The sequence below is a fragment of the Gasterosteus aculeatus genome, chromosome 12 (genome assembly GCF_964276395.1).
Source record: "Gasterosteus aculeatus chromosome 12, fGasAcu3.hap1.1, whole genome shotgun sequence".
Lineage (NCBI taxonomy): Eukaryota > Metazoa > Chordata > Actinopteri > Perciformes > Gasterosteidae > Gasterosteus > Gasterosteus aculeatus.
In genome coordinates this window covers 17,168,504-17,187,544 of record NC_135700.1, presented here as the reverse complement: position 1 = coordinate 17,187,544, position 19,041 = coordinate 17,168,504, and the positions used below count along the sequence as shown (strand labels likewise).

Genomic DNA, 19,041 nt, shown 5'->3' with positions numbered 1-19,041 from the left:
TTCGTGTACTGTCTGGCCTCGGTGTCCTTTAGAGACGAGAAAGAATGCGGCAATAACCTCCTTCACAAAGACGAGTGAGAGGAGACAAACAATACATATGTTTCACCGGGTGACAGCGTAGCCCCCCCACCTCCCCTTGCTTTCTCTTTCTAGTGTCAAAGAATATTTTGTGGTCTAACTCCTCATATAAATATAATTTTCATCTATTTACAGCATAAAATGTGCTTTTTGTTTCTCCCATGTAGCTCCATTGTATATTCAGAGGCAGGTTTGCTCACTGGCAGAGTCGGTAGAGCAGTGTCTTGTCAAGGCAGCATATTCAACTCACACACACACGTTCTTCTGTCTGTGCAGCAGTGTTGGGGAATGAGGATGTAAGTGGAAAGCGTGATCACCTTCCACTCCTTTTTTCACATGATTGACTCCGGTGCCACCCATTTATGGGTGTGTGCGTGTTTTAAATTCTAGTAGCAGAATATAGGGCATATATAAACTGTCAATCTAATTCAAAGCCCATGTGGTTATACATCACCCACAGAGGTATGGTTTTCCCTGCAAGAGGCCGTGTTGAAAAAACTCTAGAATCAATGACCTCCAATGTACGTAGTCGAATAAAAATGCAACATATGTGTGCGTGCAGCGTTTCCCTATCAAATCATCTTCATGCTTTGTTTCAGGCCGACGAGGAAAGGAATTATCACATCTTCTATCAGCTCTGTGCATCATCCCATCTGCCTGAGTTCAAGATGCTGAAGCTAAGTAAGTGTCATACACGTGCGCATGCATACACACACACACACACACACACACACACACACAAAAACAGTAGCTAGAATTGAGAGAGCACAGAGAGAGTGACCTAGTGGAGGAGCCCAGTGTTTAGCTGCAGTGGTTCTGCCCCCTCCAGCGCTGTAAGAAGTTGATATACCGCAGTTTCATGTCTTAAGAGCGCTGACTGATCAGATTTTATATCGGTTTAGACTTATTAAACATATCGACTGTGGTTAAACAGGCACTCAGCGCTCCCCCACTGTGAGCCTGCACCTGCTCATCCAAGTCATTGGATACACACACACACACACACACTCATACATGCGCATGCACAGCTGCTGTCTTTCTCCTCTCCTGCTGACTTCCTGGCTCAATAAATGGGGTGGTTGTCACAGTCGTGTCAGTGCCTCTCGTTGCCAGGAAACAAGTCATGCCTTAATTCAGTGTGAAGTGTGCATAGTGAAACAGATTGTGCAAAAGTAAAGCTAACATCACTTTTACACAGAAGGGTGGTTGATTGTCACAACGTATGATTGATACAGTTACTCCTAGCTAATCAGAAACAAAATGTTTTCCTAAATAAACCTCCATACATTAAATCAGGCACATTTAGTTTTCCAAAGCTCTGCAGAAAAAGAGGGTGCTGTGAAAGCACATTTGTTCCCACGGAGCACCAGGTAAAAACTGCACATTCTGCATGTTTTCTGAATTGATTCACTGTCTCTCTTTCACCGCTCAGGCAGCGCAAACGACTTCTTGTACACCAGGCAGGGCCGGAGCCCGGTAATTGACGGCGTGGATGACACAAAGGAGCTGTCCTCCACTCGCAAAGCCTTCACGTTGCTCGGTAACCTCACACAGAAAAACAAGCAAACATTCAATTATGTCTATAACCCGGTGCTCGAATACATCTTAAGACAACTCAGCACTGTAGACCAGCTGCATAATAATAATAAACGCATTATTTAAGGTATAGCTTTCCTAATTGTTGAACCTCCCAGGATGAGGATGCATCTCAGCCATCACCCTAACCCTCCAACGACTAAAGTACCGTGTGTGTTTATGTATCTGTGTGTGTTTTCCTCTGCAGGTATTAATGAATCCAATCAGATGGGTTTGTTCCAGGTGTTGGCTGCTATTCTTCATCTGGGGAACGTGGAGATAAAGGACAGAGACTCGGACAGCAGCATCATTCCAGTGAGGAGAATATTAATGTTGCTGTTCAGATTGTCAGTGAGACAAGCTGAAACCGATAGCTTGATATCCGCGACGGCCTGCACTAGACATAAATCTAAAAATAGATCCGTTGGGCCAGTTAAAGCTGAGGAACAAGTCACTGTTTCTCAGTTGTGCTACTTGTTTGAAAGGAGGAAATCCATTTTTTTCCTAACTCACGTCGTGTCGGGTATTTCCTGCTATTGATTCAAATCTTTTCACTCTAGCCCAACAATGGCCACCTGACGGCATTCTGCGATTTGGTGGGCGTGACCTACCAGGACATGTCTCAGTGGCTGTGCCACAGGAAGCTGAAGACGGCCACAGAGACGTACATCAAGACCCTTCCCCGCCTGCAGGCCACCAACGCCCGCGACGCGCTCTCAAAACACATCTACGCGAAGCTCTTCAACTGGATCGTGGAGCACGTTAACAAAGCGCTAATCACCAATTTTAAACAGCACTCCTTCATCGGGGTCCTTGACATCTACGGGTACGTCCGTGCATTCGCCTGTCACCGTGGGTGATGAGCAAATCGGAGGTTTTAAATATCACTAATATGAAAAGAGACATTGTAGTGTACAACATGGCTTAATAGACCAGTAAAGTCAATCGCACTGACGCACTTATTAGCGATGTTCAAACACGATGTTCAAACGGCACGTCTTCTCCGTTCGTCCCCTCAAGGTTTGAGACCTTTGAGATCAACAGCTTTGAGCAGTTCTGTATCAACTACGCCAATGAGAAACTCCAGCAGCAGTTCAACATGGTGGGCAGCGCTCGTTTTACCGTATGGGTTGCGTATTTAAAGATGTGCAAGATTATGCAAGTATTAAGCTTATTCCCCATTCCTGTGTTTGTGTGTTTGTGTAGCATGTGTTCAAGCTGGAGCAGGAGGAGTACATGAAGGAGCAAATCCCCTGGACTCTGATTGACTTCTACGACAATCAGCCCTGCATCAACCTCATAGAGGCAAAGATGGGCATCCTGGACCTGCTGGACGAGGAGTGCAAGGTGCATTTTGAAATAGCATTTAAAATCCTTTATGTTCTGATAATATTATTGTGGGAGCCGGAACAGGATTGTGTTGCTTTGTCGCAGTTGTGTTTTTATTGGATTCGGCTCTCTATCTGTCTATTGATCTTTTTACCAAAACAGACTGATGGTTAATCTGTCTTTTAAAAGCGTCTGCATCAGCACCAAACTGTTTGTCGAAAAATAACTTGCATACAAAAAGTAAAGTAAGTCCGTGCTGCAGCTGGAGAACGACCATGTGGGTTGACACCCAGCATCACAGCGACGACAGCTTTTCCAGCATACACAATAAAACTGAGACAAATCACACGTTTTTATTTTGTGCACACTACGTACGTAATGTTTGGGTGGAGCTTTGGTTGAATGTACATGAAATGTAGGAGTTATCTGAGTTATTATTTGGGTGGCAGCCAGTGTAGATTCAAGGCAGTGCTCGTACCATCGACGCGACTCAGCCAGTTCACTAACAGTGCTGACTAATCTCTCCGTGGCTCTTAAGCACTGCAAGGTCATTTTACAAGCTGTTGACATTTGAGGTGGTCCACATTGCTGACATAATTGGAGGCTAACGCAAACACAAAACGGACATTTGCTTTGACTTATTGGCAAAGAAACATCAGAAAAGGTGTCCCCGTGCGCTGTCCAACCACCAAAAGAAATTCAGTGTAAAATGTAATTCAATCCAATAACAATAACGTACAACGTAATCTACTTGAAATTTGTCTTTCAACGTAATTTTTTTATCAGGTGGTTACATACTTTCTTTCCTACTGATATGCTCCTTGTGTCCTCCGTTTCCGTAAAAGATGCCCAAAGGTTCCGATGATTCTTGGGCTCAGAAGCTCTACAACACCCACCTGAAGACCTGCTCCCTCTTCGAGAAGCCACGCATGTCCAACCGCGCTTTCATCATTCAACATTTTGCCGACAAGGTGGGCCGGACTCTGTTTGTTTCAAAGTGTTTGTCGTAGTAAAATAAAACATTCACGTTTGGCTTGAAAACTAAAAGCTGTGTATCCGCACGTAGAGTCTTATGGACATGTTGGCTACAGTTGCTGCTGCAGCGCTGCAGCTATTTTTAGGATGGCTGGAGCATAACTTTTTATTAAATCATTATTGTTTTCACACCAAAAAAAACAGTACTGCAGTGAAATGTTTTGAGTGTGCATATGGTTGAAAGTGTAATCCGCTTTAGTGCTCCATATCCTGTAATGAGGTGCTGTATTACAGTGTTATTTTTAATGTCTGTTTTAAGAGCCCCACTATGAGGTTACAGATAGACAGAGTCAAGGGCTAATGACGTTACCCTGACTCTAAAATGAGCTCCTTTGAGATATTTCTGTCTAAACATTTGAAAAGATTAAGGTTGATATTAAACCAGAAGCTTTTCTCTCTGCCTCAGTGGTTGATATAAAACCAATAGGTGGAAACTTTTCCCCTTTGAGCATTAGGACAGTGAGTACACATTTCTCAGTCAGATGTGTTAGGATCCGCAGGAACGTGATTAAGAATACAAAAAACGGGTAGAGAAGGTCAACTGTAGGGATGCAAAACCACGCAAAGAGTCTAATTATCATTCATCTTCTTCCCCAAAAACCTGCACGAGTAAACTGAATGTCTCATCAGAAATACCTGGATGGTTCCCAGTGAAATGTTACTTTTGTGCTGTGACACAAACGGCTCTGTTGGTGTCGAGCAGGTGGAGTACCAATGTGAAGGTTTCCTGGAGAAGAACAAGGACACAGTGAACGAAGAACAGATCAACGTGCTGAAGGCCAGCAAGGTGAGGAGTACAGACGCACACCCACGTCACAGTTACGTACGTTCAAAGCAGAGAGACATTTCAACACATCAATGCACAAAGTGCCACTGAGATCAAAGCCAAAGGCTGCTGCTCACGGAGAGCTGGGAGCCTCTGTGGGGGGAAATATAGTCCATTGTTTATCGACACGATCCCCCAGCTGAAGGTTCAGGCAGGCAGCGCCATCCCGTGGCCATGTGGAGGTAGTGTTGACGCCAGAAGCGATGACTCCATCCGGGAGAGTTAAAGCCACACAGGTTTAAAAATAAAGGTGATTGTGGGTCAATATTGTGGTATCAATATATTGTTATAATGATATATTTTGCACAATATTGCCATGGCTGTTTTTTCTAAATATATTTAAAAAGGCAAGACCCTTGACCCAAATAAATCCAGTGTTATGTAGTAGCGATAGTTAAGTGTGTGTTGATGGGTGTTTGTAAGTAGGTGTAGGTGTGTGTGTGTGTGTGTGTGTGTGTGTGTGTGTGTGTGTGTGTGTGTGTGTGTGTGTGTGTGTGTGTGTGTGTGTGTGTGTTAATCTGTTTAGGTTCTGTTTCTTGAACCTGTTTGGGTAAAAAAAAAAAAGCCCACGTCATACATTATTTTTGGATCCACGTGCACACACACACACACACACACACACAGACACAAGCCATGATGTTGTGTGTTTTTCCAAAACTCTCAAATGACCCACGAATGTTCTCTTATAGACTTCCATCAAGAAGAGAATTGGGTAAGGGTTGAAGTACTGTCTGCTCTAACCTCTAACTCAATCACTTAACACAGGAACACACACACACACACACACACAGTCATGGACTCAAGTATGAATGTTGCCATGGAAATCAGGGAGATTTAAACAATTGAGAATGAATGCTAAGGAGCTCTAAGTTGCAGATTTTTTTCTCTGTCTTCTTGTCCCGTGTGTGTGTGTGTGTGTGTGTGTGTGTGTGTGTGTGTGTGTGTGTGTGTGTGTGTGTGTGTGTGTGTGTGTGTGTGTGTGTGTGTGTGTGTGTGTGTGTGTGTGTGTGTGTGTGTGTGTGTGTGTCCGTCTGTGTGAGAATGCACATGTTTTCTAGCTAGCGAACTCTTAAACTGGATGTAAAATTAACATTGATTGACCTACCGTGGTACCACACAACCTCATCTTGAATTCGGGGAACGACTGAGAAATGATTGACATTTAGCAGCTGATTCATTTCATCACCATCGTTTGAATGTGATCGCCCTTTTAGATGAACAGACTGGGATGTTTGGGATGATTTACTTTCTCAAACTGCCACTGAAAGACTTCCAACTTTAATAACAGGTCTGGTTCATTACACCTGGGGTCTTGAACATAGTCTCCTTCTGAGATCTGGTAACAGGGAGACTACAAAGAACTGGGGGGAAAAAAGAGGATTATGCTGGTTGTTAAAGGGCTAAAAGTTTAGCCAAATTATCTAGACCACTTCAATCCTCTAAGCCCTTGCTAATGATCCTCCATTGCACAGTAAACATACCAACAAACAAACAAATATAAACACTACAGCGAGTCCAAGTTGAACCAGGAATTCATTCAATTCAAGCTCCGATAAATGTTTACATTTTACATTTTGCCTTTGTTTTCTCCACTAAATAATTTGGAGGTGTCTCATAATCACACCAATGTGGACTTTTTTAGCAGTGTCAGTCAAATACCAGATCCCAGCAATTGAAGCTCTATAAAGAAAATCCCGGTTGTATAATACATGGACTTGCGTTCCAAGTGTTTGCCGTTAAATACTCCAGCGCTGGTTTCAAAGAGTAACCCGCATTGCTCAAAAAAACGAGACCTGTGATGCACACAGGAGTCTCTCGCATTCATGCAGACGGCTGCTTGCAGGTCCAATCGACAGTGCTTTGGAGAAATGCCGAACGCAGAGATTTCCAATGACCCAATGAGCAACCCAGGAACCTGAGCAGGATTTCTGCAGGTCAAATTCCCTGCACGTGGCCGTCTACCCACACAGACACGCTCTATACTTCATGCAGGCTTCCAGCTCAGTGGAAATGCATCCCAAAGTGTTTTGGGCAAGAAATCATCATCCCATCAACGTCTGGCCAATCCATTTCAACCTCATTAGTCCGCCTGTTTTCTTTTTTTTCAATCATCCATGTGTGTTGTGATGGGGGTGATAATGATTGTTGGACCTGAGCTTGTGGGTTTCCTTTCCTTTTAATGTCATTGTGTTTCTTTTGTCACTGTGTCTCCATATGTTGTCCATGTATGTTTGGTTCTGTCCTCATCATGACAACCCCTCCCTGCCAGCAGAAGGTAAACAGAGGCGTTCTTACAACGCCAGTCCGCCTGTAGCTCTTCCTTTTTTTCCCTCTTTATCTTTCCTCCTTCTCTCTCTCGGTCACTGAGGTATCATCACTCTAACGGCACTGATGAGATTGAAGTTATGTGCTTGTGTGTTTTTTGTTTTAATGCATGAAGAGCACCAAAGGCACTCAGAGGAGAAAAGAGGGCTGGACATAAAATAAGAGGGACATAAGGAGGAGGATATTTTCACATCCTGGATAATCCTGCTTAATGACTCTGGCGAGAGGAGCCGCATGGTGACTGCGCATAACACGGCATCCTCCTCATATAACCTCAGTGCTATATGCAACACGACGCGTGTGTTTGTGTGCATCATACCGCATGGCAGCACAATGCCATGCAGTCATATATGGCCACGCCGTATTTTCATATATGACTAAACATAACCTTTCGGGGTTTTTTTTCATTGGCCTTTTTAAAACATTGTAACAACACTCTTGCTGTGAATAAGTTTAACACAACGCTAATCAACAATTCAAACCGCAGCTACTCGCTCGTCTACTCGAACACGTGATAATGTTGAACTAACTCAAACCATCTCCGCACTCAATCTCTTAACTAGATAACCTGATTGCTTTTGAAGCAGGCATCAACAACGTGGTTTTAGTAACACAACTTACGCAGGCTTGTGGCCGATTCTCCATGAAAGCTTCGTACGGCTTCATGCACACGGTGGAGAAATGCATATGCATGCCAGGAACTGTAATACGAGGCTGTTAGAAACTAAATTTATCACCCATAAATATATTTTGTAGTTGCACCGGAGCTTAATTTAACAGTAAGTATGGAGGGAAATTCCTTTTTGGTTAGCTTATTATCCCGTAAATCAATATAGCCCGCAGTCTCTAATGCCGGCCTCAGCAACTCTGTTTGACTGTAAGCGTGCTGCTTTCCCCAGTTTCCCCTGCTGGTGGAGCTGTTCCACGACGGGGAGAAAGCCATCAGTCCCACTGGTCAGGTCCCCGGCACCGGAGGCCGGACGCGCCTCAGCATCAAACCTGAGAAGGGCCGTGAGAAGAGCAGCAAGGAGCACAAGAAGACTGTCGGCTGCCAGGTATTTTCACATCCATTTATAATGCAACAAACAACAGCACGTGTTCGTGATGATGATTAGCCAAAGATACATTTTAGAGTTGAGTATGAAGCTACAAAAGAAACGATGGTGACGATTGTCGTCTCTTGTAGTTTCGTAACTCGCTGCAGATGCTGATGGAAACTTTGAACGCGACGACTCCGCACTACGTACGCTGCATCAAACCCAATGACTTCAAGCTGGCCTTCTCGTGAGTCTTCCCCTTCTTTATCTGTGAAAAAACACATTGTAAAATGATATATCTAGAGGTGAATATATCCTCTGCCATCTAAGCTCTGGTGTAATTGATAGAAGATGTTTACTGTTGTGATGTTGATAGGTTTGATCCTAAACGTGCGGTGCAGCAGCTCAGAGCCTGCGGCGTCCTAGAAACCATCCGCATCTCTGCTGCAGGGTTCCCATCCAGGTACCGACGCCACATTTCCACTAGACTGTCTGGTGTTGGATGTGTTTTGTCCTCAAAGAGTTTTCAATATTTTCGAGCAGAAGTCAAATGCCTATCGAGAGCTCGTAACACAGCCAGACAGCTCGGTGCATTTATCGTCACTCAAATTGCACGAGTGAGGTTAGGTAGAGGAGGAGGTTTTGTCTGTCTTCGTGCATTGGATAGTAGTCTGGCTTTACTTACTTGTCTCCTTAATGCATTTTAGATCAATAGTGAAGACCTTAGGATTGGAACAGAAGAAAAACATTTTCTCATGAGAAACCATTATTGGGATTGAGCTGGAATGAATGAATGAAAAAATGGTACATTTGACACCACAAACATGAATCGCATCATGAGATAATGAGTATACACTTTACAGAAACCAAACTGCAAACCAACCTTGTTCCCTCTTTGCAAATTCAAAAAAAAAACTTCATCAAACAAACGATAATATTTAAATGTGTACATCGTGGCTAACTCCTTTACGTGTGTGTCTCAGATGGACGTACCAGGAGTTCTTCAGCCGATACAGAGTGCTGATGAAGCAGAAGGACGTGTTACCTGACAGGAGGTTGACCTGCAGAAATGTCCTGGAGCATCTGGTCCAGGTCAGGCTCTCTGGATTTTTACCTTTCCATCATTCTTAACAGGGAGAAATAATGTTTATAAATGGCAGCTATACATCAATGAATCCGTCTCACTGCGGATCTCTTGCTTCTCTCTTCTTTCAGGACCAGGACAAATATCAGTTTGGTAAGACCAAGATCTTCTTCCGGGCCGGCCAGGTTGCCTACCTGGAGAAGTTGAGGGCGGAGAAGTTGCGCGCTGCCTGCATTCGCATCCAGAAAACCATTCGCTGCTGGCTGGCACGCAAGAAGTACCTGCGCAAGCGCAGCGCTGCCATCACCATCCAGAGGTTCACCAGAGGGCACCAGGCTCGCCGGTGAGTCAGTTGAACCGGATTCACAGAACCATCGTGTGCAAAGACATTTGAGTCCTTCTTACAGACAGTTTTACAGACAGAAAACAATACTGGAGGAAACCATTGTTTTAAAACTGTCTGAAGTTCGGTTCACTACTTGTTGAGTTGAGTCGTGTATATCTTTGGTCTCCTCAGCTTGGCCAAGTTCATGCGTCGCACGCAGGCGGCCACCACTATCCAGAAGTACCAGCGCATGTGCGTGGAGAAGAAACGCTACAGACAGAAGCAGGCTGCCGCTCTGGTCATGCAGACGATCCTCAGAGCTTACATGGCCCGGCAGAAGTACCGGGCGGTAAGATCGCAAAATGCTGAAAAATGTTTTCGATCTAACCTGAGATCCAGCTTTAAGTAAAACATTTACACCGAGAAAATCACACCCATTACGCGTGTGAAAGTTGGATCAGTGAAATTGGAAAATAACTACGTTCTGTTTATCTATTTAATGTAATATGGGCTCTTCTTACTCTGCCTGCTTCTCCTCCCTCTGCAGTTACTGCGGGAGAGCAAGGTGGTGATCATTCAGAAACGCGTCCGTGGCTGGTTGGCTCGGTGCTGGTACAAGCGCTGCCTCGTCTCCCTGGTCTACCTGCAGTGCTGCTTCCGCAGGATGAAGGCCAGGCGCGAGTTGAAGAAGCTGAAGATCGAGGCTCGCTCGGTGGAGCACTTCAAGAAGCTCAACAAAGGCATGGAGAACAAGATCATGCAGCTGCAGAGGAAACTCGACGAGCAGGTGGGTCGTTTGCCCCGTCGTCTTTATTTCATCCTTTGGGTTTTGGGCTTTCCTGTTTCATAATCCGTCCCTCCCCCCCAGAACAAAGAAAACCGCTTGGTCAACGAGAGGCTAGCCGGTCTGGAGAACACCTACACAACAGAGAGCGAGCGGATGCGTGGCGAGCTGAGCCGGCTGCGAGGGGCGGAGGAGGACGCCAAGAACAAAGGCCACCAAGTGACGTCGCTGCTGGAGGAGCTGGAGAAGCTGAGGAAGGAGCTGAGTTCCACACAGAAGGAGAAGAAGACCATCGAGGACTGGGCGCAAAACTACAGGAGCGAAATGGAGAAAGTAAGAAAAGGTCCACAGCTGTACCTGTGGTCCAGGTGCTCCGTGGTGTTACGTGTTTGTCGAGGCTATTTTCTTAACCTTAACCTTTTTATGGAAATCGAGGTTTGAATTTCAAGGGAAATTTACTTATTGCTTATCTATATTAAAACTCCCTCTTCGCATTTTCAGCCATCTAGCCAAACTTTTAGTTTAAAAAAAGTTCACTAGAAATTAGTACAATATCCCATTGTGTCCTGGAATATATGTGTGTATATATATACATCAAGAAATGTATATCTCAAGAAATATTTCTCTTGCTTAAATACGTATATTGGCACTAGAGGAAAACCGTTGTCCCCTGATTTAGGAGCCAAAGCGAACCAGGGTGAAATGGGCCCATGGTGGGGTCAGAGGGCGCAGTTGCCCCGGGGCAGGTGAGCACAGGAGATGGAGTAGTGTGCTAGTAAGGTAGCTACTGAACTGTATGCTTGAGTACTCCGTCCTCCTCTGTTTCCGCCTCTTTGAAGAGTTAGGAGTAACAGCAATGTGTTAGATGTGGGAAATAAATGGATCAGTCACATTTAGTCCCATAGAATCGTCTTTGTGGTCAAGATCCTGAGCTCGTTTCGCACAACATGTTATAATTAAGGATCCTTTCTCAATGTGTGTGTTTCTGTTTCTATGTGTGTGTGTGTGTGTGTGTGAGTGTAGATGGTCTCGGAGCTGAAGGATCAGAATGGCTCGCTGAAGAAAGAGAAGGACGACTTGAACAGGTTGATTCAGGAACAGAGTCAGCAGATGACCGGTATGAAAGCGTCCCTGCCTAAAATCAGCCATCTGGTCATGAGGAAACCGAAACAACGCGGTGCGTTTCTTTATTTATTCAGAGAAAATGGCCCGTGCGATACTAGAGGAGACTCAGCAGCTGAAGACCGATCTGAACGAGGAGCGATCTCGCTACCAGAATCTCCTGACGGAGCACCTTCGCCTGGAGGAGAAGTACGACGACTTGAAGGAGGAGATGGTTTCCTCGGTGAGGAACACTAGCACACACACACAGTCAATACCAATGAGAGGTTTAACTCACTTGTCATTTGTCATAATTTAAGTCTTAACTTCAAACATTGAACATAAAAAACACTGAGACAATAAATGTATTTGAGCCGTTATTTAATATTTTTTAACTTGCCACAACCCCATAAAGCAAATGTTTTTTGGTATTTGACACCTATCTGAACTTACAGTCTGAAGGTGCTGCAGGGCAAACTCCAGTCCATCGTTCTTTTAAAGAAACGCTTTTGTTTTCCCTCTCATCTGTAGAACGTCCCCAAGGCTGGCCACAGGAGAAGAGATTCCACCCACAGCAGCAACGGATCAGAGTACACGTACAACTCCGAGTACGCCGAGTTGGAAGATGGTTCCCGTGCCGCCGAGGTGAGGACCTTAGCATAAAGTACCGTCACATTTTTCGATTAGAGGACTCTGTCCTAACCTTCCTCTCTCCTGCAGGATGTGACGCGAGGAATGGACACCTCGCTGACCCTCAAGCTGCAGAAACGTTTAACCGAACTGGAGCAAGAAAAGCAGTCACTGCGCAACGAACTGGAAAACAAAGAGGACCAGTTCCAGCGGGCTAGAGCCAGGGTACCCGAGCCGTTCTGTGCCCTGAGAAATATCGTACCATCCAAATGCATAATACGAATACTTATTAAACACCTCCTTACCAGCCTCATTTAAGTGTGTTAACACTCGAGGAATGAAGACATACAGTTATACTTGCATTGCACTCAATGAAAAGCTTTCTGAAACCATGTGCATCATTTATTAATGCATGTTAATACGGAGTTCATCACTGTCCTTAACACCTTTTCATCACCACGTTTTGCTGCTTGTTTCAGGATGACGTAGAATTTAAAAAGGCTCGTGGGGCAGAGCTGGAGTACGAGTCCCTGAAGGTAAACTAGGAGAGGAGTAGAAAGTAGAAGTGTAACACTGGCATATTCTTCTGCATTTCTTTCCAATAATGGCCTGATACATAGCCAGACAACTCATTTTATTACGGTATTTCCTGCCTCATTTCTCGCTATCTCTAATAACTATGATCTTTTTACTTCTCAGCGTCAGGAGCTGGAGTCCGAGAACAAGAAGCTGAGACATGACTTGAAGGAGATCCGGCAAAGCCTGGTGGGTAACGCAGCTACGGGCGCTGGGGCCCCGGGCTCCCCGGCCTACAAGGTGGTTCTGGAGCAGCTCAACGCCTCCTGTGAGGAGCTCGAGGTCCGTAAGGAGGAGGTGCTGATCCTGCGCTCCCAGCTGGTCAGCCAGAAGGAAGCCATGCACCACAAGGTAGAAGAACATTTAACCGTCTCTGTTTTACCGGCGCTAACAGAGGGAAACTGGAATGATCCAGAGATCTTAAAGAGGGCCAATAATCCTCCATATGTAGATAAACATGTAGGCTGTGTGGTCCCGTGTTGCTGTTTGTTCACAAAATTAAGTTTCAGATTGGGGTGGATGTCTCCTGCTGGGCTGCATCCACCTTCTTACATTTGTGTGTTATGTTTTTGCCGGTGTCTGCTTCTTTGTTTGTCTATTTGTGAGCACAAGGCCCCGAAAAAACGTCTCATTCCAAATCTATCACGGTCTAAAGATCACAAGATCTCTTTCATTTGTGGATTCACGGTCAAATCATGTTATTATTTACACTGTCTATATTGTTTTTACTGCAACGTCGGTGTCTAACTCCACCTTCTCTCCTCCATCCATGCTTTCCCACAGGATGAGAAGGTACAGTTAAACAAAAACTGCATCATGCATGAGTGTGTGTGTTGCATGTAAAACCTCCTCGGTAAGAAATGTGATCCAGCAATCATTTTTATCTTTCATCTCTGTGGCACGCAGCAAGACCCACCCGGCTCTCACCGCCGTCGCTGCTGGAGAAACTGTTTAATGAACCCAAAGCTCCCTAGATACAAAAAACAGCTGTATTTTTAGTAGTTTATTATTTTGCACTAGCAGTTGCTCAAATATGTTCTTCTGGGTTTAATTATAAACCAAAGAATAGAGAAAACATGTTGCAACAGGGTTTACTATAGATTTCTCTTAGTTCCTTCCAAAGTAGGAACATCATAGGTGACCAAATGATTGTCAAACGAGCAAAAGCTGTGACATAAAACCACAAAGGAAACATGAGATCAGTGTTCTTACTTTAAGAGGCTTTACACAAACACACACACACACACTTCCCCTCCAGGCTGGAGTTTATTTTATATTATCTGTCAAGTCCTGTCTGTGAATGACTGTCTGATTGACAAAAACTCACTGAGGGTTCTGTTCACTAGCTAATTCACTACACGTGGAGAGATGTCGCTACACCTTAAAATTAAAGTCTGTAAATTTATTTCAGTCCTTCTGATATACGATAAATCTCTTTTGTATATTCAGAAACAATTAACTACACTAAGTTGCAGAAAATTCAAAATGTTCGGAAAACACAGGTTCTAAATCTAGATGATATCTCAAAATATGCAGAGGCGGCGGGGCTCACGTCACTGTGCCAAGCAGTGGTGACCGCTTGTGTAATAATTCTTAATATTACTTTGACTTACTAAAGGCATAAACTGTGACGGTTTGTCTGCTGCGTCCTACTGCGGCTTCACTGATGCACAGATATTCTGGTTCCCGCTCTGTCGTGCTAATAAATTAGCCTCGTCTTCACATCAAGCTGTAACACAGCGGTCACATTTACCCCCTGTTGCTCACCAGCTGATGCTCAGCACCTCTCGTCTCTTGAATGTCTGAATAAAAGACCCCCACTGTGAGGGGACGTTTCCTGTCATCAGGCCGCCGACGCCGAGGCGCTTAACGGCCTGTCACCATTGTGCCCGCGAGGCTACGAGCGGCTGGTGATTGGCAGCGTGAAAGGACGGTCGTAGCCGGCAGCCAATAGGGACGCTGGCATGAGGTCCCCAACGCACAGCCTGCACGCCCGCAGCGTTATGAACTTGCGTTCCTGAAACCACCGAGCCGCCTGTCCTCAATAATGCACCTAGACTGTAGAAAACCTTTTGCTGCTTAGCCGGGTGGCTGTTTTTCTCATTTATCCCGCTGGCCTTTATTTACCTTTCTCCTAGGAGACCATGACCGAGCCTTCCGTCTACGTTGAGGATGTGTCGAAGCTGAAGGACGCGGGTGAACTCAAGCAAGCTTACGTGGGCCTCAAAGACACCAACAGGTACCTCAGCACGGCCCCTTCTCCTCCCAATCTCCAGGTGTCCACATTGGTCAAAGAAGAATTCCCCCTGAGCACGCGACCCAAACGTTTCTACCTCCCCCGAGCTCTCGCTGTGACACTAAGAAGTGTGTGTGTGTGTGTGTGTGTTTGTGAACACTGCCTTGTCCTGTGCAGATCTCCTAGGTTCACGCGTAAGCCGCTGGAAGTCAGCGATCTCCTGAGTAGGCTGAGGTAACCGATGAGACGTGGCCTGAGCGTGCATGGCCACCAACAAGTTGGAAATGTTACTGAGGCTGAAACGGCTGACTACGTGGTAGTGCTGATGAAGGCTTCGGTAGCTTTGCGTTGCCTTTCCTGCCACTAACTGCATGTGGAGTGAAGCAGGAGCCCCCATGTGCAGTTGAAGGTGTTCGCTGTGCTCTAACAGATTGTCTTTACCGGACTTTTGCAGTTTTAGGATTCATTGGTCTGCATGAGATGTTATGAATCAGCATGTGCAAGAGCAGAGTCTCTTAGACTAAAGGTCGATTCTGCTTGAGAGCAAGATAAAGATACAAGGGCATTTTCAAACAAGCTCCCGTCTGTTTGCGGAGATGCTGCAGAGCTTCATATTTACAGTGGCGTGTTTACAGAATATGCAGCATGAAAGCATGGACGTGTCATGTAATCTTCAGTTGTAGTTTAGCCTTTATCAAACACACTTCCTCATGCATTGAGCACCGACAGGTCGGATGTGGCTCTGGGAGGATTCCTGTCTCGGCTTTATGGAATGAGTTCTGCATAAATCCTGCATGAAAGCCCATTTGTGTTCTTTGTTTGTTGATGCAGAGATGCACAGCACACTTAAAATGAACGGAATAATCGATACGCTGATCATCCCTGCTTATCGATCACTCCGTCATGCTGTTGTTGTTTTTTAAATGTGTTTCATCGGATTGTTACCCAAAATGCTCCACACGCAATGTTGTGATTTCAGTGGGAAACTCCGTCAACTGCAGACCCATTCGCTGTTACTAAGCAACAATGTGGCTGTACTTGCATACATGCACACACACATACAACACTTCAGTGCTGAGGGAAGCTCTTCACTGTAAATTATCAGAGTTCCCCAAAACGCTGTGCTGTGCATCACTGCCTGTGCATCACTTTATACTTTTCTTTTTCCATGTTGCTCCTTTTGTTGCTTGTGACCTTCTTTGTTCTCACACACACACACACTACAATACACAGTGGAGAGTATTTAGTACACAGCAGGCTACATTATGACTATTAAGGACTCCACCACTGTATGCACCTCAAAACCTGAATCTATCAAAATAACTTAAGTTTTAGAGGTCAAAAGGTTTATTAATAGATTAAAATCACAGCCAAAATCGTTATAGTATAGAACATTTCCACTTTTATTTCTGTAGTTAAATCATATAAATTAAAGCTACTGAGAAGGATTTCGATTGGGTTTTGATTTTGATGGTGACTCCACAGTCAGGCTCCAAGGAGGCTTTCATTTCCCTTTAGAAACCCTCTCATTTAATGGAGCACAATGTGACAGTCACTTGCTTATGTATGTCAAGTAGAAGCATCAGAGTTGCATCTAGAGTTTTTTATTACAAGTTCCTCTTGGTCATTAGAAGAAGCACCAAGGTTCCTCAGTCACACTCAGTAACTCCACATGAGCTCAGATTGGACAGTGTTTTTACATATTACACGAGGGCTTTTACTGTTGTCTTGCACATCTGTTTCCCCGACCAACCCATCCCGCATTTTTTGTGTTCCTTTTGTGTTGTGTTTGTCGGTCAGATCTGCCGCTCCAGACTTCCATAAGCTGAATGAGGACGGAGAGCTGTGGCTGGTTAATCAGGGCTTAAAGGAAACCATCAGGTGGAACTGTGTTTTTTAACACGCGTATCATTATTATTTTTAGCTTGATACGTTTGCCTTTATGCAGGAAAGAAGGTGTGCTGCTGGTTTCCCTCATTCACCCCTTTTCTCTCACGTCTTTGCCTTTATTCGTAGGACATGTGCGACTGCTTGTGAGTTGGTTGCTGTTACTTAGTCCTCCAGACTAATCGTACAGCTATTCTGAGCCTACCTTTATGTTTTATGCATTTGGCCCCAGACGTCATTAGGTTGGCCCTACAAGGCTAGACGACTCCCCAAATGAATAATTTGGGTGTTATAGAGTTAGCATATCATGCCAATTGTTTTCATCCCACTCTCTTCTGACGCAGTTCTTCAGAGGGTTGTTCACAGTTGGATAAAAAATCCCTACAGATTTTTGGGTGGTCATTCATTCAAGTTTTTAAATTAGATTCTCCCATTTTATTTATAAGAAAGAACTGCAGAGATTTTCTTTATCCTGCCACTAACCTTGTTTTACTTACTTACTTAACTATTTACTTTAATAAAATTCACTGCGGGGATCGGTTACTTTGTTTGCATTGTAAAATGCTCTAAGGTGCTGGATGGATTCTATTCAACAACTGATCAGTTGTGTTTGGTTACTGTCATCCGACATACAGAGTCTTTTAAAGTCTTTTAAAACAGTTCCTAAGAATTGTTCACAAACACATCACTTTCTGTGCAGCTTATCCTTTTCCTTGCTCACATCTTTTCTGAATCCACAACATTAAGACAACCATAGTAATGGTTTTAAGTTACAAGTCTCACCGAATATTAGTTCACTTCCTCAACTGAACTGAGCGAGTTTAAAGCTAACAAAAGCGATTGTAGCCAATCCCATCTTCCGCCGAAGCAGCAAACGATATCCGCTCTACTTTGCCAAGCCTGACCACAAGGTTCAATTTTTCAAGAAAGTGAAGCTTGACGAATCGGCGGATTTGAGAGTGTTTTCAGAGAAGGCCTCTGGGCTGCTGGCCGGGAGCGCGCAGCATGCTGCATCACCACACTGTGGTGAAAAGCTCATCTTACTGTTTTTGGATCTTTTACTGACACCATAATGCTGGTTTCTTTTTCCTCTTCTTCCGTTGATCCCCTTTCTCTTTTTATTCCCTTATTTGTCTTCTGTCCCACTCCATCTTTACCTGCCACCTACCTTCCTTTCCCCTCCTCCCTTCATCTTCTATCTACCCTTCTTCCTGGTTTCATCTCCTCCTCCCCCCACCTCGCTCCCCTGCAGGCTACTGGAGCACCAGCTGCAGACTCAGCGGAGAGGTTACGACAGCGAGGTGGAGTCGCTGCGCGGTGAGCTGCAGAATGTCAAGGAGGAGAACAACCGGCAGCAGCAGCTCTTGGCCCAAAACCTGCAGCTTCCTCCGGAGGCCCGAATCGAAGCCAGTCTGCAACACGAGATCACGCGGCTCACCAACGAGAACCTGGTAGGCCGCAGCACGCGCAGAGACACCTACAGATGGAGATGGAGCGGTAGTCCAGTCAAGTGCACGAGGCAAAGGCTCTCAGAGCCTTTGAACATCGGACGCAGCATCAACATTTCAAGTTACAATATACATGCACCCAAAAATGTATGAAACAAATCTGAAACATTACATGATTTTCAAAAATGAAAACCTCATTCTTTTTTGTTGTTGCCACATTTGAGCCTTGTTCTCGCACACTGCGCCGCATAGCTGGAACTACAAAGTGTTCGGGTCTGTCGTCTCCTTTCCACTCGGGTCCATCGCACACAAAAAACGCGACAATGTCACACACACACACACACGCGCTCATTTGTGTGGACGGTGTCACCTGACAGGAACTCCTGGCTGAAGACCCCACAGCATCCCGAGAGGCTCGAGTCATCATTTTACGACGGATGGTTGTATGTAGAGTGTGCGTGTGTGCATGCTTGCGCGCGTCTGTGCGTGCATGTGTCACAGCTAACGGAGGTTGTGTGTTTTGAACGAAGCAGCGCTGAATGCCGCTCTAACTCTCCACGGCGGCGTCTCCTAACTCACAGCGGAGCAGCTCTGCACCTTTTTTCTTGTCCCTAACCGTCCTGTCGCTTCTCTTCCCCTCAAAAAGCAATCGGCCCAGCAGCTCTCATGTTGATTTAGAATCTCCCCCCTTCCTCTTTATTCCTCTAAATGCTCTTCTGTTGGTCTGTTCCTGAGGTGTTACTAAATGCAAAGCCAACCCCTGAC

At 45.1% G+C, this 19,041-nt stretch overlaps 1 protein-coding gene across 13 annotated transcripts in view; it reads left to right on the top strand.

The window, feature by feature from the left end:
• The window catches only part of myo5aa (myosin VAa), a 39,807-nt gene that overhangs the window by 15,102 nt on the left and 5,664 nt on the right, over positions 1 to 19,041 (top strand). For 2 of the 13 annotated variants that reach the window (XM_078085533.1, XM_078085525.1), the window contains exons 7-33: positions 678 to 759; positions 1,511 to 1,618; positions 1,862 to 1,968; positions 2,214 to 2,479; positions 2,674 to 2,755; positions 2,860 to 3,000; positions 3,828 to 3,953; positions 4,721 to 4,804; positions 8,068 to 8,223; positions 8,355 to 8,452; positions 8,582 to 8,668; positions 9,189 to 9,297; positions 9,421 to 9,632; positions 9,807 to 9,963; positions 10,162 to 10,401; positions 10,483 to 10,731; positions 11,422 to 11,515; positions 11,598 to 11,743; positions 12,031 to 12,144; positions 12,220 to 12,354; positions 12,609 to 12,665; positions 12,829 to 13,056; positions 14,844 to 14,944; positions 15,119 to 15,175; positions 16,742 to 16,822; positions 18,081 to 18,279; positions 18,654 to 18,719. In XM_078085533.1, the coding sequence (XP_077941659.1) occupies positions 678 to 759; positions 1,511 to 1,618; positions 1,862 to 1,968; positions 2,214 to 2,479; positions 2,674 to 2,755; positions 2,860 to 3,000; positions 3,828 to 3,953; positions 4,721 to 4,804; positions 8,068 to 8,223; positions 8,355 to 8,452; positions 8,582 to 8,668; positions 9,189 to 9,297; positions 9,421 to 9,632; positions 9,807 to 9,963; positions 10,162 to 10,401; positions 10,483 to 10,731; positions 11,422 to 11,515; positions 11,598 to 11,743; positions 12,031 to 12,144; positions 12,220 to 12,354; positions 12,609 to 12,665; positions 12,829 to 13,056; positions 14,844 to 14,944; positions 15,119 to 15,175; positions 16,742 to 16,822; positions 18,081 to 18,279; positions 18,654 to 18,719 (3,582 nt within the window). Of the gene's footprint in view, positions 1 to 677; positions 760 to 1,510; positions 1,619 to 1,861; positions 1,969 to 2,213; positions 2,480 to 2,673; positions 2,756 to 2,859; positions 3,001 to 3,827; positions 3,954 to 4,720; positions 4,805 to 7,115; positions 7,119 to 8,067; positions 8,224 to 8,354; positions 8,453 to 8,581; positions 8,669 to 9,188; positions 9,298 to 9,420; positions 9,633 to 9,806; positions 9,964 to 10,161; positions 10,402 to 10,482; positions 10,732 to 11,421; positions 11,516 to 11,597; positions 11,744 to 12,030; positions 12,145 to 12,219; positions 12,355 to 12,608; positions 12,666 to 12,828; positions 13,057 to 14,843; positions 14,945 to 15,118; positions 15,176 to 16,741; positions 16,823 to 18,080; positions 18,280 to 18,653; positions 18,720 to 19,041 lie in introns of all 13 variants that reach the window. The other 11 variants (XM_078085526.1, XM_078085537.1, XM_078085535.1 and 8 more) reach the window with 7 other exon arrangements.